Genomic DNA, 15572 nt, shown 5'->3' with positions numbered 1-15572 from the left:
TAGGATGTGCAGTCATGTTGGAAGTGTTTCCGTTTGAGTAGGCTACACGTGTAAAACAATGCTTGCACACAGTCATTTTTTTGGTTTTTCTTCCTCGGCATTATACTCAACGGCAAAACCGAAATGTCCCGACACCACGGATTTGAAAGACGCCGGCGCTTCCTCGAACTGTAGCCTCACTTCACCGCCGCTCGCCATGTTAAAGTGTGGAATGATGGTTAAGCGCCCCCTAACTTTAGAGCATAGTGATTGAATATTTACTCATGGGGAGGAGTTTCCTCATCTCAGCTCGTAGACTTACAGGCACACACAAACAGTCAATTCGGAGAGAAATAAAACGCACATAAATTATTTAAACGTAAAACCGAAAAAACCGCCCATCACTGAACTTACTGTGATGCTATTTTCTTCTGGAAACAAACTTTGAAGCACTATTTTCCTGTTATCTCTGTAAAGCTGCTTTGATACAATCTGTATTGTAAAAAGCGCTATATGAATGTGACTTGACTTGACTTTAAGACCTGACACACAGATCCATTATACTGTTACACATGCGCTTTCTTTCTCAACCGTTTACATTCATTTAAAATATAACCGACTGTGTTTATGTGAATACTCGCCAAGGCCGGCATTTTGACTTTATTTAGTGTGTATTTGACTGTTTAAGCGCAATAAGAAGCAGAGAGAAACTCAGTTTTGCACTGAGAGGTGGTTTTAAGTGAGTATTGGAAGCGTTTCAGATATTTATATATATTGCACTTTTTGGTTTATTATTTCAGATGGCTTTTTAAAAGACTACAGTTGAAAAATGTATATATTATACATAAAATTCAACCTGACAAAATGGGGAAAGTTGTAGTGACTGCTTTACACGCTACTGCTGAAAATTCACCCAGCCCTGTATATACTGTATTATATACTGTATTATATATATATATATATATATATATATATATATATATATATATATATATATATATATATATGTGTGTGTGTGTGTGTGTGTGTGTGTGTGTGTGTGTGTGTGTGTGTGTGTGTGTGTGTGTGTGTGTGTCTTGAAAGGAACTTTCAAAAACAACAACAAAAACATCCATTTCTATCTGCCATTAGCAGGTGTGGTAAAAGATCCCTGATTACAGTCTGTGCGATAATGCCTGACGTAGTAATTACACGGCTGAAAGAACAATACAGCTCACCATGAAACCAGACAAATCCCACAATGTTTTTGTTTCACTCAGCTAGAGTCGAGGGGCAATTATTCATAACACACTCCCTTTCTGCCAGTTACCACGGCAACAGCCCCTCCAGATACCACCTCACACTACGATCGCTCACACCCTTTTATTACCTCTTTTTTTTCTTCTTCTCCTTCCTCTTGAGTTTCTCCAGATCTTTCTTGGCGATCTCAATGATGTCAGTGGTCTCCTGGCTCGGGTCGGCCCCCAGCAGGGCGGGAGAGAATGATCCAGAGGGTCCGTAAAACTGAGGGCGGCTGGACACTCGCGTGAGGTTACGCCTCAGGTTCTCATTCACCGCTTCGCTCTCCAGGAGTTTGGCTCTGAAATACACACAAACATTTCGAGTTTAAACAACTAGTTCTCTTTTTATCTAGCCAGGACGTTGCTATGCAATTGCCAAGGTGTTCTGGTTGGTTGCTATGGTGTTTTTGGCAATTCATTTTTCCCATAGGGATTTGTGAAAACCTTTTTGCTAAAGCACTATAAGCCATGCACCAAAACAACCAGCTATGAGGTGAATCATAAAATTACAGACTTACATATAAAAGCAAAAGAATATCTGAAAATCGGACAAAAAGGACAAAGGTACAAGACAGCGTACTTAATGAGGGAAATAATTACAATCCCATGAAGCATTGCGAACAGCATAATAAAATGAAAAATGGTTTAAAACGTTCATCACATAAAAGATAAAGCTTCATTTTGTGCTCAGTGACCCATTTTTGTGTTGATTTTTATGTTTTTTTGCATCATTGTCTTGATGGAAGATCCAAACACGGCACATCATAAGATTTTTAGCAGAGGTGGTCAGGATTAGATTTTTGATCTGTTGGTATTTGCTAGAATCCATGATGCCATGTCTCTGAACAAGAAGTCCAGGACCTCCAGCAAAAAAAAAAAATAAATAGGCCCACAACATTAAAGATCCAGCAGTGTATTTAACCGTGGGCATGGGGTACTTTTTATCCCTGTTTTAAACACTAATTAAAAAAATTTGAATTATATATATATATATATATATATATATATATATATATATATATATATATATATATATATATATATATATATATATATATATATATATATATATATATATACATATACAGTGAGGAAAATAAGTATTTGAACACCCTGCTATTTTGCAAGTTCTCCCACTTGGAAATCATGGAGGGGTCTGAAATTGTCATCGTAGGTGCATGTCCACTGTGAGAGACATAATCTAAAAGAAAAAATCAAGAAATCACAATGTATGATTTTTTTAACTATTTATTTGTATGATACAGCTGCAAATAAGTATTTGAACACCTGAGAAAATCAATGTTAATATTTGGTACAGTAGCCTTTGTTTGCAATTACAGAGGTCAAACGTTTCCTGTAGTTTTTCACCAGGTTTGCACACACTGAAGGAGGGATTTTGGCCCACTCCTCCACACAGATCTTCTCTAGATCAGTCAGGTTTCTGGTTTCGCTGAGAAACACGGAGTTTGAGCTCCCTCCAAAGATTCTCTATTGGGTTTAGGTCTGGAGACTGGCTAGGCCACGCCAGAACCTTGATATGCTTCTTACAGAGCCACTCCTTGGTTATCCTGGCTGTGTGCTTCGGGTCATTGTCATGTTGGAAGACCCAGCCTCGACCCATCTTCAATGCTCTAACTGAGGGAAGGAGGTTGTTCCCCAAAATCTCGCAATACATGGCCCCGGTCATCCTCTCCTTAATACAGTGCAGTCGCCCTGTCCCATGTGCAGAAAAACACCCCCAAAGCATGATGCTACCACCCCCATGCTTCACAGTAGGGATGGTGTTCTTGGGATGGTACTCATCATTCTTCTTCCTCCAAACACGTTTAGTGGAATTATGACCAAAAAGTTCTATTTTGGTCTCATCTGACCACATGACTTTGTCCCATGACTCCTCTGGATCATCCAAATGGTCATTGGCAAACTCAAGACGGGCCTTGACATGTGCTGGTTAAAGTAGGGGAACCTTCCGTGCCATGCATGATTTCAAACCATGACGTCTTAGTGTATTACCAACAGTAACCTTGGAAACGGTGGTCCCAGCTCTTTTCAGGTCATTGACCAGCTCCTCCCGTGTAGTTCTGGGCTGATTTCTCACCTTTCTTAGGATCATTGAGACCCCACGAGGTGAGATCTTGCATGGAGCCCCAGTCCGAGGGAGATTGACAGTCATGTTTAGCTTCTTCCTTTTTCTAATGATTGCTCCAACAGTGGACCTTTTTTCACCAAGCTGCTTGGCAATTTCCCCGTAGCCCTTTCCAGCCTTGTGGAGGTGTACAATTTTGTCTCTAGTGTCTTTGGACAGCTCTTTGGTCTTGGCCATGTTAGTAGTTGGATTCTCACTGATTGTATAGGGTGGACAGGTGTCTTTATGCAGCTAACGACCTCAAACAGGTGCATCTAATTTAGGATAATAAATGGAGTGGAGGTGGACATTTTAAAGGCAGACTAACAGGTCTTTGAGGGTCAGAATTCTAGCTGATAGACAGGTGTTCAAATACTTATTTGCAGCTGTATCATACAAATAAATTGTTAAAAAATCATACATTGTGATTTCTGGATTTTTTTTTTTTAGATTATGTCTCTCACAGTGGACATGCACCTACGATGACAATTTCAGACCCCTCCATGATTTCCAAGTGGGAGAACTTGCAAAATAGCAGGGTGTTCAAATACTTATTTTCCTCACTAAATATATATATATATATATACATACATACATACATACAGGGGCGCTGAAACTGAAACACTGGCCAATATAGTGTTGGAGGTTTCACGCTGATACATGCATCTTCACTGATTTCAGAGTGTGAATGTTGAATTAGCAGAGCAATAGCACAGCTGTACATAAACTATTGAAATCCACACAACATAATAGGAGACATATCAGAGTTCAAAAGAGGACAAATTGTTGTGTGACTCATGTGTGACCAGGACAGCAAGTCTTTGTGGTGTATTGAGAGCTACAGTATGTAGGGTAATGTTGGCACGCCACCACAAACCACATCCAACGGGAGAAACCGTCAAAGCAAGAGGAAGCTGTCTGAAAGGAATGTAACCCGGATTGTGTCCAAACAACATGAAACACAGCTGCCCAACTCACTGCAGAATTAAATCCTCCTGTTTCCACCAAAACTGTTTGTCAGAGCTCCAGAATCAACATTCATGGTCAAGCTGCAATAGACAAATTAAAGGTGCTCTAAGTGATGCTGGGTGACGTCACTTCTTGTTGACGTTTGAAGTATTGTCAAACAAAACGAGGCTAGCTCGACCCTCCCTCCTTCTCATCCGCGCACTAATCCCTCAAATCCTTCTTGTCGGTTATTGGCTGGAACAGTTTGTTGTGTCTCGTGGTGTGGGTTAGCCCAGTTTGTTTTTGTAGCCGTTTGAGGAGCCTGGGGTGTCTGCAGAGACCGCGTTTTTATACAGTGTGTTCAGGGGACAGGCAGCTAGCGGATGGTGAGGAGATATTTGCTGTATGTTTTGGCCTAAAAAGCGCGTAACATCGCTTAGAACACCTTTAACTAAACAATCAAATTACACTTCAAATAATTTTTTTTCCAAAGATGTTTTCTGTCATTTTAGGTCGTTTTTAATCACGCTGATGTACGTTTAAGTGTTCGTTTTTTTTAAATAAGTTTGATCTTAGTTCATTATTTGATGCTATAGACCTTATATAGCTCCGCCCCTTTGCAGCGCTGCGCTTGTTGTCTTCCGGTTTGTATTTCCACAGCAATCTTACGTATTTATGACTGAACTGCCCGTTTTAAAATCTTCCCGGTCTACTGACATTTGTTAAGACATCTGCTTTAAACATTACTCTGGATAACTTTCGTTCACTCTACAATAAGTAAATCCATTTCACCAGCATATTACTCCTCGACAGCGATGCCATAGAAATATACAGAGCGACCGCTAAACCGGAAGTTCAAAGACACTATTCTAAATATGGCGGCACACTTGTTTCTCTGGCCCATAATGTCTATAAAAACGGGAATGTGACGTCATGATTAACAGCTGTGATTGACAGCTTCTTTAAACAAAGTAGTCACTGAGGCACCAACAGGATTTTCAGGAGGAGATTGGAGCTTCAACTTTAATTTCTACATATCCATAACTGTTTATTTCAACTAGTAAACTTTGTACTAACTGTTTCTGCGGGAGTAAGGGCGGGATCTTGATATCACAGCTTTACTTCACACTCACTACTGCGCAGAATCAGGTCCCGCGTTCACTACTGCGCAGACTCGTTCACTACTGCGCAGACTCGTTCACTACTGTGCAGACTCGTTCACTACTGCGCAGACTCAAATCCCGTGTTCACTACTGCGCAGACTCAAATCCCATGTTCACTACTGCGCAGACTCGTTCACTACTGCGCAGACGACTGCGCAGACTCGTTCACTACTGCGCTGACTCGTTCACTACTGCACAGACTCAAATCCCGTGTTCACTACTGCGCAGACTCATTCACTACTGCGCAGACTCAAATCCCGTGTTCACTACTGCGCAGACTCAAATCCCGTGTTCACTACTGCGCAGACTCGTTCACTACTGCGCACTCGTTCACTACTGCGCAGACGACTGCGCAGACTCGTTCACTACTGCGCTGACTCGTTCACTACTGCACAGACTCAAATCCCGTGTTCACTACTGCGCAGACTCGTTCACTACTGCGCAGACTCAAATCCCGTGTTCACTACTGCGCTGACTCGTTCACTACTGCACAGACTCAAATCCCGTGTTCACTACTGCGCAGACTCATTCACTACTGCGCAGACTCAAATCCCGTGTTCACTACTGCGCAGACTCAAATCCAGTGTTCACTACTGCGCAGACTCGTTCACTACTGCGCAGACTCAAATCCCGTGTTCACTACTGCGCAGACTCGTTCACTACTGCGCAGACTCAAATCCCGTGTTCACTACTGCGCTGACTCGTTCACTACTGCACAGACTCAAATCCCGTGTTCACTACTGCGCAGACTCATTCACTACTGCGCAGACTCAAATCCCGTGTTCACTACTGCGCAGACTCGTTCACTACTGCGCACTCGTTCACTACTGCGCAGACTCGTTCACTACTGCGCAGACTCAAATCCCGTGTTCACTACTGCGCAAACTCAGGTCCCAAATCAGCGCAAGATGTCAGCGTCATATTAGGACTTTGGCGGCTTCACTTTTCACCAATGGAAGAGAGTGAATGGGCGTTGTCCATCTTTTTTTACAGTCTATGGTTCCAGCACAGGAAGTCTTGGGCTGAGGACAATGCGATACATGTATTGTTCTCTGACGAGTCCTCCTTCGCCGTCTCACATCTGTGAACACTGGGACTGTTGCTGCCCAGACTGAAGCACGGCGGTGGATCAGTGATGGTTTGGGCTGAAATATCAGAACCATTGAGCTGATCTGGAGGATCATGTGCACCTAAAGGTTCAAACACTGTACCCTGAAGGGGGTGACGTGCATCAGCATGATCATAATGCATCAGTACAGCAAGACTTGTGACAGAGTGGTTAGAAGAAAATGAAAGGTAAGTTTAACATCTCCCATGACCTGCACACCAGATCTGAACATGACTGAGCCTCTTTCAGGTGTTTTGGAGAAGCGAGTCAGAAAACGTTTTCTCCACCAGCAACACATAGTGACCTGGCCACTGTTCTGGAGGAGGAACAGCTCAAAATCCCTCTGGCTTCTGCGAAGGACCACTATCTGACATTCCCAAGATGAAATGAAAAGGAGGCCCTACACCATACTAATAAATTATTGTGAGATAATATATATATTTAAGAGCTAAAAAGCTATTTTGTTTTTTTTTGACTCTCTGATTGGTGTAATTTTCTGTACAGCATCATTGGTAATGTAGTTTTTCGCCAAAAATTTCAATGTTAAACAGGATTGTTTTAAAATTAAGCTGAAATAATGCGGTTCACAGCTTAAACAGAAGCAAATACCATCGATTAACAACCTCGTCGCTCACAGTAGATCTGTCTTTAAAGGTTTATCATTAAAAATCAGTTTCCATTTGGAGAATGAATGAATGAGTTTTTACTTCTGGACCCGGACTGTTGCACTCTATTTTACATTATTAAGTGTGAAAAACAAGCAACAAACTATAGATTTTTAATAGCAGTCTCATATAAATATTTCATCAAAGGTTGTTTTACCTCAGATCCTCTATCTCCTTGATGTAATTCTGAATCATATTTCCGATCTCCTCACTGCCTTCACCTGAAATAAAAAGTCAATATTCTGTCAACAATCTTCCAAGGTCCTTTGATTGCTGTAACCTGACATGAGCAGCACTGATGTAGTGATGTACCTGCTCTGGAGAGCACCTGATTGGCCCGTTCGCTGAGCATCTGCGTGAGTCGAGCGCCCTGAGCGTCGATGGCCTCCTGCATGGCCTTCACACGCATGCGCAGATTATTGTTCTCGATCTGCAACATCGAGTTCTCGTGGAACATGTCATTGATGCTTTCCAGCCCATCCTCTCCAACCAGACGCTTCCCCTGAGAAACAGACACAGCTTTACTTCATTTACCAAACATACACACAAACTATGCGTTTGCTGCTTATTTTTCTTAATAAACAGTATTAATAATTGAGTACCAATAATAACTGAGCAGCAAATCAGCATATTAGAATGATTGTGACACTGAAGAATAAATATAAATGGAATAATGATGCTGGAAATTCAGCTTTGATAATAAATTACACTTATATTCAAATATTTTAAATTGTAATAATATTTCATAATATTACTGTTTTTTACTGTATTTTCAATATAAATGCAGCCTTGATGAGCAGAAGAGACTTCTTTCAAAACATTAAAAAAAGTAAAAAAAAAAGTAAGACCTTGCATTGCTTTTCATTCTATTGCTCATGTCTCATATTTTTAATGCAAAAACATGTTTTCGCCCATAACACAACCAAGAGTTGGGGCTCTTCAAGTGACATTAAGTGGTGAGTAAATCTGAAGATTTAAAAAAATAAATAAATCCATCTATCAAAAATCCCAATTATTTCAGGGGTATTTTGTTGGACTCCTGTAACTAGTCATTCTTCAAAAGTGCTTTTTGTAGTAGTGTGGTAACCTATAAACACAAATGTGTTTCGCAAAGAGCTGAAATAAACCTGACCACCCTGACTCCAGGAATCACGCAGAAGCCAGCCAATCAGATCGCTTGTGAATTTGGAAACTTATTTCCATTTTTGAGTGTGATCTCCCTCTGATAGTCCAATCTCAGTAATTCTACAGTATCTGGGTCACCCGTGCTTTGAATTGAACATGCAAACTCTGTGTTAGTAGGTCAGATCTTTAACCACCTTTATTTTGGGAATACTCTGAAGACAACATGCCAGAATTGAAGTCCAACTCACAGAAACCTTTCTCAGGCCTAACAGTGGATAACCTCACCGTCCTGTACTCCATGAGCTCCATCTGCAGTCGGGCGATCTCCGTCCTGAGGGCACTGATCTGCTGGCTGGCCTTGTCCTGGTTCACCATCACCCTGTTCTTGATGTTGCGAGCTCTATTGGCGTACTTCAGCGTGTTCAGCGTCTCCATGAAGTCCTGATCCGATGGGCTGATGCAGGCGATCATCATCGTTCGACTGAGAGACCAGAGAAAATGTCAAGATTTATTTGTTTCCTCACATTGCCTAACGCTCCAGTGCCAAATAAAGCATTCGATCTGGGTATAGATCAATTCTGAAGTAAATGCGTTGATGAAAATTGCTATTATCCTGTTATAATTCTGTTATTATCTTGTTATTATGCTGTTACTACAAATCTGTATGCTGTTCATGAGCAATACTGTGAATTAGTGCAAACCAAAGGGCTTCATATCAGTGTTTAAAGAATTTTAACTGAATTTAAATATTTTTCAGATAAAAATGTACTTTATGAAATCCTGATTCCTTTGACCGAAGTTTGGCGTTTAAGTTGCTATTCAGTGATGTATTGAAATATTCACTGAAATCAAATATGGTGCCAGTTTTTTTAGGTTCTACGTCAATGACATTTAGTCAAGAGACATGCAAGAACAAATTTTGATGATGTCCTTGATGTCCAATCTGACATTATGTTCTGTTAAAAGGCTACATATTTGATTTGAATGCGACATCCGCAGTCAAGATTATCAGTGATTTATCCTTTCAATTTTAGTCTGCTTCTCACACAAAGCTGTTGTATGACTTCAATAGATTTAGAATATGCTAGAGTGCATATAGGGGATACGAACTGCTTTTATGCTTTATAGAGCTGACAGACTTTGTCACTACAAATGATCACTGTATAAAAAAAAGAGCTTCTTTAAAATTACTCTTAGTGCTTTAAAAAAAAAAACAAAAAAAAAAACAGCGTTCTGGTTTAAAACCAAATGAACGTGAGAAAAAAAAAAAGACAAAATGTAATACAATTTTTGTTAAGTCCATAAATTCTGACACAGACCTGTTTCCACCCAGTGAATCCTGCAGAAGGCGAGTGAGTTTGGAGTCTCGGTAAGGCACATGCGTCGATCGTTTGCTTCGGTCTCCTAAAGCACTGATGACATTCCCCAACGCCAGCTAACGTCACAGAGATAAGTATTATAGCTTCTGTTACAGTTCACCTTACATTAACTAGTTCTAGCCTGAAGAGATGTGTGGAAGATTTGTTTTTATTATTGAATAATATTACTCGTTCTGACCAATCCACAGTTAATGGAGATGCCCTCTTTGGCTCGGTCCCCGGTGGCCCCCGTCCTCTTGAGTCGCTCCGATCCAGCCAGATCCACGAAGTGAAACTTGGCTGTGAGAGTTTCAAACTCTTCCATCTCAGACGAGCTGTTGGCCAGTCGATTGTCTGTCTCATTGTCCTGCTCTGGGGGCTGAAAAAAAAAAATGAATAAAGACATCAACATAGACTATAGATGGAACGTATTCAAAAATAAAAATGTTTCTACTCAATATGGCTGCTAAGCCGTCATTTAGATAAAAGAGCCTGATCTTTTTCGTGAAGAAGCTAAATTTATGCTAGATTTGACATTTTATTGTTGATTTGACATGTTCAACATCATTTTGCTAAAAAGTTTGGATGTTGTTTTCCTATATTGAAGTAGAGTAGTGTTCGATATACCAATATATTGGCTGACATTTGGAAGCGTGACTTTATACCAGTATATTGGCTGATATTTGGAAGTGTGACTTTTTAAGCACACCAGGGTGACCAGGAGCATGAAATTGTCCAGCCATAACTTCTTGTTTCACAGGGGTATAAATATGAGGAAACACAAAGGCCAAATTCCCTTAATCATCCATCACAATGAGTAAAACCAAAGAATATAAATCTGATGATGTGCCGCAAAATATTGTTCAGCTTCACAAAATAGAAAGTGTCTGTAAGAAAATAGCTCAAGCATTGAAAATCCCCATTTCCACATCAGGTGGAATCAATAATTAAGAAGTTCCAATCAACTAAATATTTTACGGATCTGCCTGGAAGAGGAAGTGTGTCTCAGTGGTCTTAATGCACGGTGTGAAGGAGAGTTCGAATGGCCGAAATCTCCAAGGATCACAGATGGAGAATTGCAGAGATTAATTGAGTCTTGGGGTCAGAAAGTCAAAAAAAACAATCTAACAACCCCTACATCCCAACGTGTAGTTTGATAAGGTTTCAAGAAAAATCCTCCTTTCTCATCCAAAAACAAACTTCAGCAAATTCAGTTGTCAGACATGACTGGATCTTCAAACAGGACTGGTTTTTATAGTCAGATGAAACTAAACAAATAGCCTTTTTTAGACGGGTTTGGTGCACACAGGGATAAAAAGTACCCCATGCCCACGGTTAAATACACTGCTGGATCTTTAATGTTGTGTGCCTATTTTTTTTTTGCTGGAGGTCCTGGACTTCTTGTTCAGAGACATGGCATCATGGATTCTAGCAAATACCAACAGATCAAAAATAAAAACCTGACCAGCTCTGCTAGAAATCTTATGATGTGCCGTGGTTGGATCTTCCATCAAGACAATGATCCAAATAAACAAACACAAAAATGGGTCACTGAGCACAAAATGAAGCTTTATCTTTTTAGTTGAGTGTGATGAACGTTTTCAACATCCCAATATTTTCACTGTGCACTGAATATGAAATTAGCATTACCTTGTCTTTATTTGAGAGAAAAAAAAAATAGATTCCAAGTGTTTACCAGTGTCAGTAGGCGCGTTTCCATTAAAGATTTGCGCAAAACTTTTGCGATTTTTCTAAATATTGATAAAAAACTATTGCGAAATGACGGCGTTTCCATTAACCGATGTTATGCGACTAAAACGTCATTTTTCCTCTCGCGATAAGTCATTAAAAAAAATCATGGCAACGGACGTTGGTAAGTTTATATATATCACAGCCATGTACCGCACTAGACGTTATTATTATTTTTAATGGAAGGAAACGTAGGCGTGTTATCCAAGCATTAATGGCAAGGAAAGACCCTTATTCTGTGAGCGGCACATATGAGGTGTTTCTGGGTTTTTCCTCACTCATTTCTGCTCCGAGGTCTTGATTGTGGCATTTATTTGAGGTTTAGAGTCCAGTATTTCTGTCATTCTTTTGTCTTTTATGAATTTAATAAAGAACTCTGTCTCGTATTCTGTCCAAACACACCGCGTCATCTACGTCAGGTGAGTGTAAATGCGCAAAAACTGTTTCCATTGCAGTTTTGCGAAATATTCCTTTTTCGAATTGCCTGAAAAAACAGCTCATGCGAGCGGAAAATTATCTGTTCCACCTGTGTTTCTGTCATTAGTGTTCATCAGTGTTAGTATTTTAGTTCCTTCAGTTCAGTCAGTCTTTGTCCGTTATCTGTTGTACTTGTGCGAGTATCCTGTCTGCACCCGTTGGAATTTCTATTTAGTAAAAGTTTGTAGTGGAGCCTTTTGCCTTCTCGTCTTCTTCTGCCTGCACCACACCCTGACAACCAGATTCCTGCGTGCACGAGGTCTAATTTCTGCCACAAACGCACTAGCTTATCATTCAGTAAATAAGGAAATAAATAGCCTGAAATATAATCCATCTACTTTCTAAGGGTGAGTGATAGAAGCAATAACTTGCATGATATTATTTTATTTGAAAAATATATATAAAAATCACAAAATATACATTTTATGAAGAAAAAAAATGGCCTTTCACTCGAGGTGGTACTTACGTTTTCTGCGGGTGCACAAACACGCACTTGGCAGATGTGAATGGTGAAGATGGCGTGAGATCGAGAGCTCTGTACATTCATCTGAGTGCTGGCAGTGGTGCGGGAGAGAGCGCCCAGCTTCAGACACTGGATCATCTACAGCACGTGGGTAAAGCAGTAGATTACACTCATTTTATGCATAATATATGGACAGAATATCTCCGAAAATAATCAATGACGCTCACTTCTGCCTCTGAGGAGACGTTGCGAGTTGTCACGCCTACAGTGTAGATGCCGCCGCTGGCGTCCTCGTGGATCTTAATATGAGATTTCTGCTTTCTCATCTCCATGTCACGTGTGGTGTCGAAAAGATCCAACACCTCCTCATTATACAGCTGAAGATACACATGGAGAGAGAACACAGACCATACAATATTTACAATAAAATGTATATTATTGAACTGTTTTTTGTATATAATCTTCCTTAAATAAACCATAACTATCATATTACAGCTTTTCAAACAGTCTATTACTTTAGTAATATTATTATATACTATTATAGTAGTAGTAGTAATAGTATTTTTTTATTATTTCTATTTAGCTTTAATTTATTTTTACTTCAGTTTTAGTTTTAATTATTTTATTACTTCAACTTAAACTTTTTCAACTTGTTGTTTAAATTTTTTTTACGTTTACGTTTTTATCTAATATTATATTTATTATTATATTTTACAGCTTATTTTTTTTTCACATACCAAAAACTATTTTTAATAGTTAACAAAAACAACACTGCTTTGAAGATGTCTCCATGGAAATCATCAACGGTTCTGATTGTTTGGGCAGCCAAACACACCCACTTCTGGCTCAACCAATGGCATGAGTTTGGGCTTTTTTCTGACCAATGGTAGTTGGAGAGGAGTATCTGTCAAACAAAAAGGATCATTAAAATGAACTCGTGAAGCATCATCCATAAGCACTGTACCTCCAGAAACTGTGCGCTGATCTTGAACTCCGGGACGGGTCGGCCCTGATCTGCAGCCGCCTGGCGTCTCTGCTCGACGCCTTTAAAGAGGTGACCGACCGCCCGCGGGATGATGCCCAGCTCCTCGTCTAGTATGGACATGTCAAAGCCCGTGCCCATCGTATACGTCTTCCCTGACCCTGTCTGAGATACAACATCAAAACATATTAAACTCTAAAATACATTTTTATAATTTTACATTTTTACACAAATTGTGCACGTTAAACCCAATTAAAGTTGTGTTGCAAGATTATGTGATTGCTTTTGATGTGTCTGTCTGGCAGATGAGTGAGACTGTTGATAAATCTGGATTAACACAGTGGCAGAGAGACAGACAGACATCAGAGCTGTGTGCTGGTTTTGGGGGAAGTCAGCCATGAAATACAGGTCACGGGCAACGCTTGACATATAGAGAGAACATGGAGAATACAGAGCTTGTGCAAATAAATACCAGGCCAAATAAACTCCTTTAACCTGTAATCTTAAATGATGCTGGATGTATAAATATCCCTCACCTGTGGGACAATACATTACCAGAGGCATCTTAAAGTCAAAATGAAATTTTATTAACAACCTGAAGTAAAATTAAAAGGATAGCTTTAATAAAAATAATAATAATAATAATTTCATCATTTACTCACCCTCATGTCATTCCAAAACTGTATTTACTTTATTCTGTGAAACATAAAATAAATAATTTTGGAGAATGATGACAAATAAAATTTTAGGGTGAACTAGGATTGACTGGATGGTCTCTCCCTGTGATTGGAGGGGAGGGGCTGAAAAATAAGAGGGCTTCAAAGGCAAAGCTATTACATTTTAATGTTCCCTTTCAATCAGACTGAGACCACTTTGGTCAGGCAATCTCAGACAGACTGCTTTTGTATGATTCTGATAATGACCGGCATGTTTATACATGCCTAAATGAACTGAACAAATCCAAATGACACAGGTGTGAAGATGCCCTGACTTAAAGCTGCACGTTTAATCGTTAAAAGATGGCGATTCCGATTCAAACACCCGCGTGATCTCATTCCTAAATGACAACAATTCTACTGCGTTTCAGATTTTGTCACATTATGGCACATTATGGTGTAATAGTGCGTTGAAAGATGCCTCTGCAGAATCAGATCAACGCCTACTTCTACATCATCATGTCTTTGGCCCCGCCCACTGGTGCATTAGTGAGATGAGAAGGAGAGAAGAGAGATACAGGATCACTGGACTGCAAATAACTTTACCTTCCAAATGAATGTGGTTATTTATTTTCAACTGTGTGAATGTCTCAGTTGAGCATTATTTGTTTGTTTCGGTACATTTCACTGTGGGTTCTTTGGCCAATCAGTCACAATTTCGGTGCAAGCTTTGCAAACAGACTTTTACTGTAAGATACAAACTTGACAGTAATGCCACAACATGTATATAACAGTTAATTATAATGCCTGATCTGTGATCAGTGATTTCTGATATGTAATGATTCATTTACAGTCAGATGTTCTTTGTCTATGTGTCAGTAAATCAAACCAGTGAATAAATGGTCAATTTCACATTGTTTCTCTTAGTAGCATGAAAATGACCTGTTATTTAAATTGTGATTAAATGATATGCAGAAAACGATCAAAGAACCATCCCTTTATAATCACTGGACACAGCGCGAGTTTATCAGTGACTGAGTGCACCTCAGGAAACATGATAAAATAATGCAGTTAATGACCCCTTTAAACAATCAGTTAAACAGTTCCCTTTAAATAACGGTTCGCTCGACATTGCGTCAGAAGCTTCGGCTCCCTGAGATAGACGGGATTATATAAGATTTAGGGAAAGAAACACAAACCTGTCCATAGGCAAATATAGTGGCATTATAACCCTCAAAACATCCTTCAATGAGTTTCTCAGTGCAGTTGGCATAGATGGTGTCCTGCATCGAGTCCATGTCAAACACATAGTCGTACGTGAAGGCCTTGTCCTTTCCCAGAACCACCTGGGGTTCGCCAGGGGTCACAAATGTACAGATGTGGCATCCTTCAATCTTTTCTTTTGCCAGCTGAGGACGAATCCTGTGACAGAGAGAGACATGAAATGTACAAAAATAACATGCCCATTCAGACGCTGAATAACAATGAGAACCT

The 15572-nt window shown here is 39.9% G+C and overlaps 1 protein-coding gene across 5 annotated transcripts in view; it reads right to left on the bottom strand.

Moving 5' to 3' along the window:
- The window catches only part of kif21a (kinesin family member 21A), an 89791-nt gene that overhangs the window by 41421 nt on the left and 32798 nt on the right, over window positions 1-15572 (bottom strand). For 4 of the 5 annotated variants that reach the window (XM_081356829.1, XM_081356830.1, XM_081356831.1 and 1 more), the window contains 10 exons: window positions 15278-15500; window positions 13405-13587; window positions 12668-12817; window positions 12444-12578; window positions 9951-10130; window positions 9713-9828; window positions 8679-8874; window positions 7581-7770; window positions 7426-7489; window positions 1349-1558 (listed from right to left, as the gene is read on the bottom strand). In XM_081356829.1, the coding sequence (XP_081212955.1) occupies window positions 1349-1558; window positions 7426-7489; window positions 7581-7770; window positions 8679-8874; window positions 9713-9828; window positions 9951-10130; window positions 12444-12578; window positions 12668-12817; window positions 13405-13587; window positions 15278-15500 (1647 nt within the window). The remainder of the gene's footprint in view (window positions 1-1348; window positions 1559-7425; window positions 7490-7580; window positions 7771-8678; window positions 8875-9712; window positions 9829-9950; window positions 10131-12443; window positions 12579-12667; window positions 12818-13404; window positions 13588-15277; window positions 15501-15572) is intronic. The other variant, XM_081356833.1, reaches the window with a different exon arrangement.

This window comes from Scardinius erythrophthalmus (genome assembly GCF_964197995.2).
Source record: "Scardinius erythrophthalmus genome assembly, chromosome: 24".
In the NCBI taxonomy this organism is placed as follows: domain Eukaryota; kingdom Metazoa; phylum Chordata; class Actinopteri; order Cypriniformes; family Leuciscidae; genus Scardinius; species Scardinius erythrophthalmus.
Note: the sequence above shows the minus strand (reverse complement) of the source record. Positions and strands in the feature narration are given on the sequence as shown.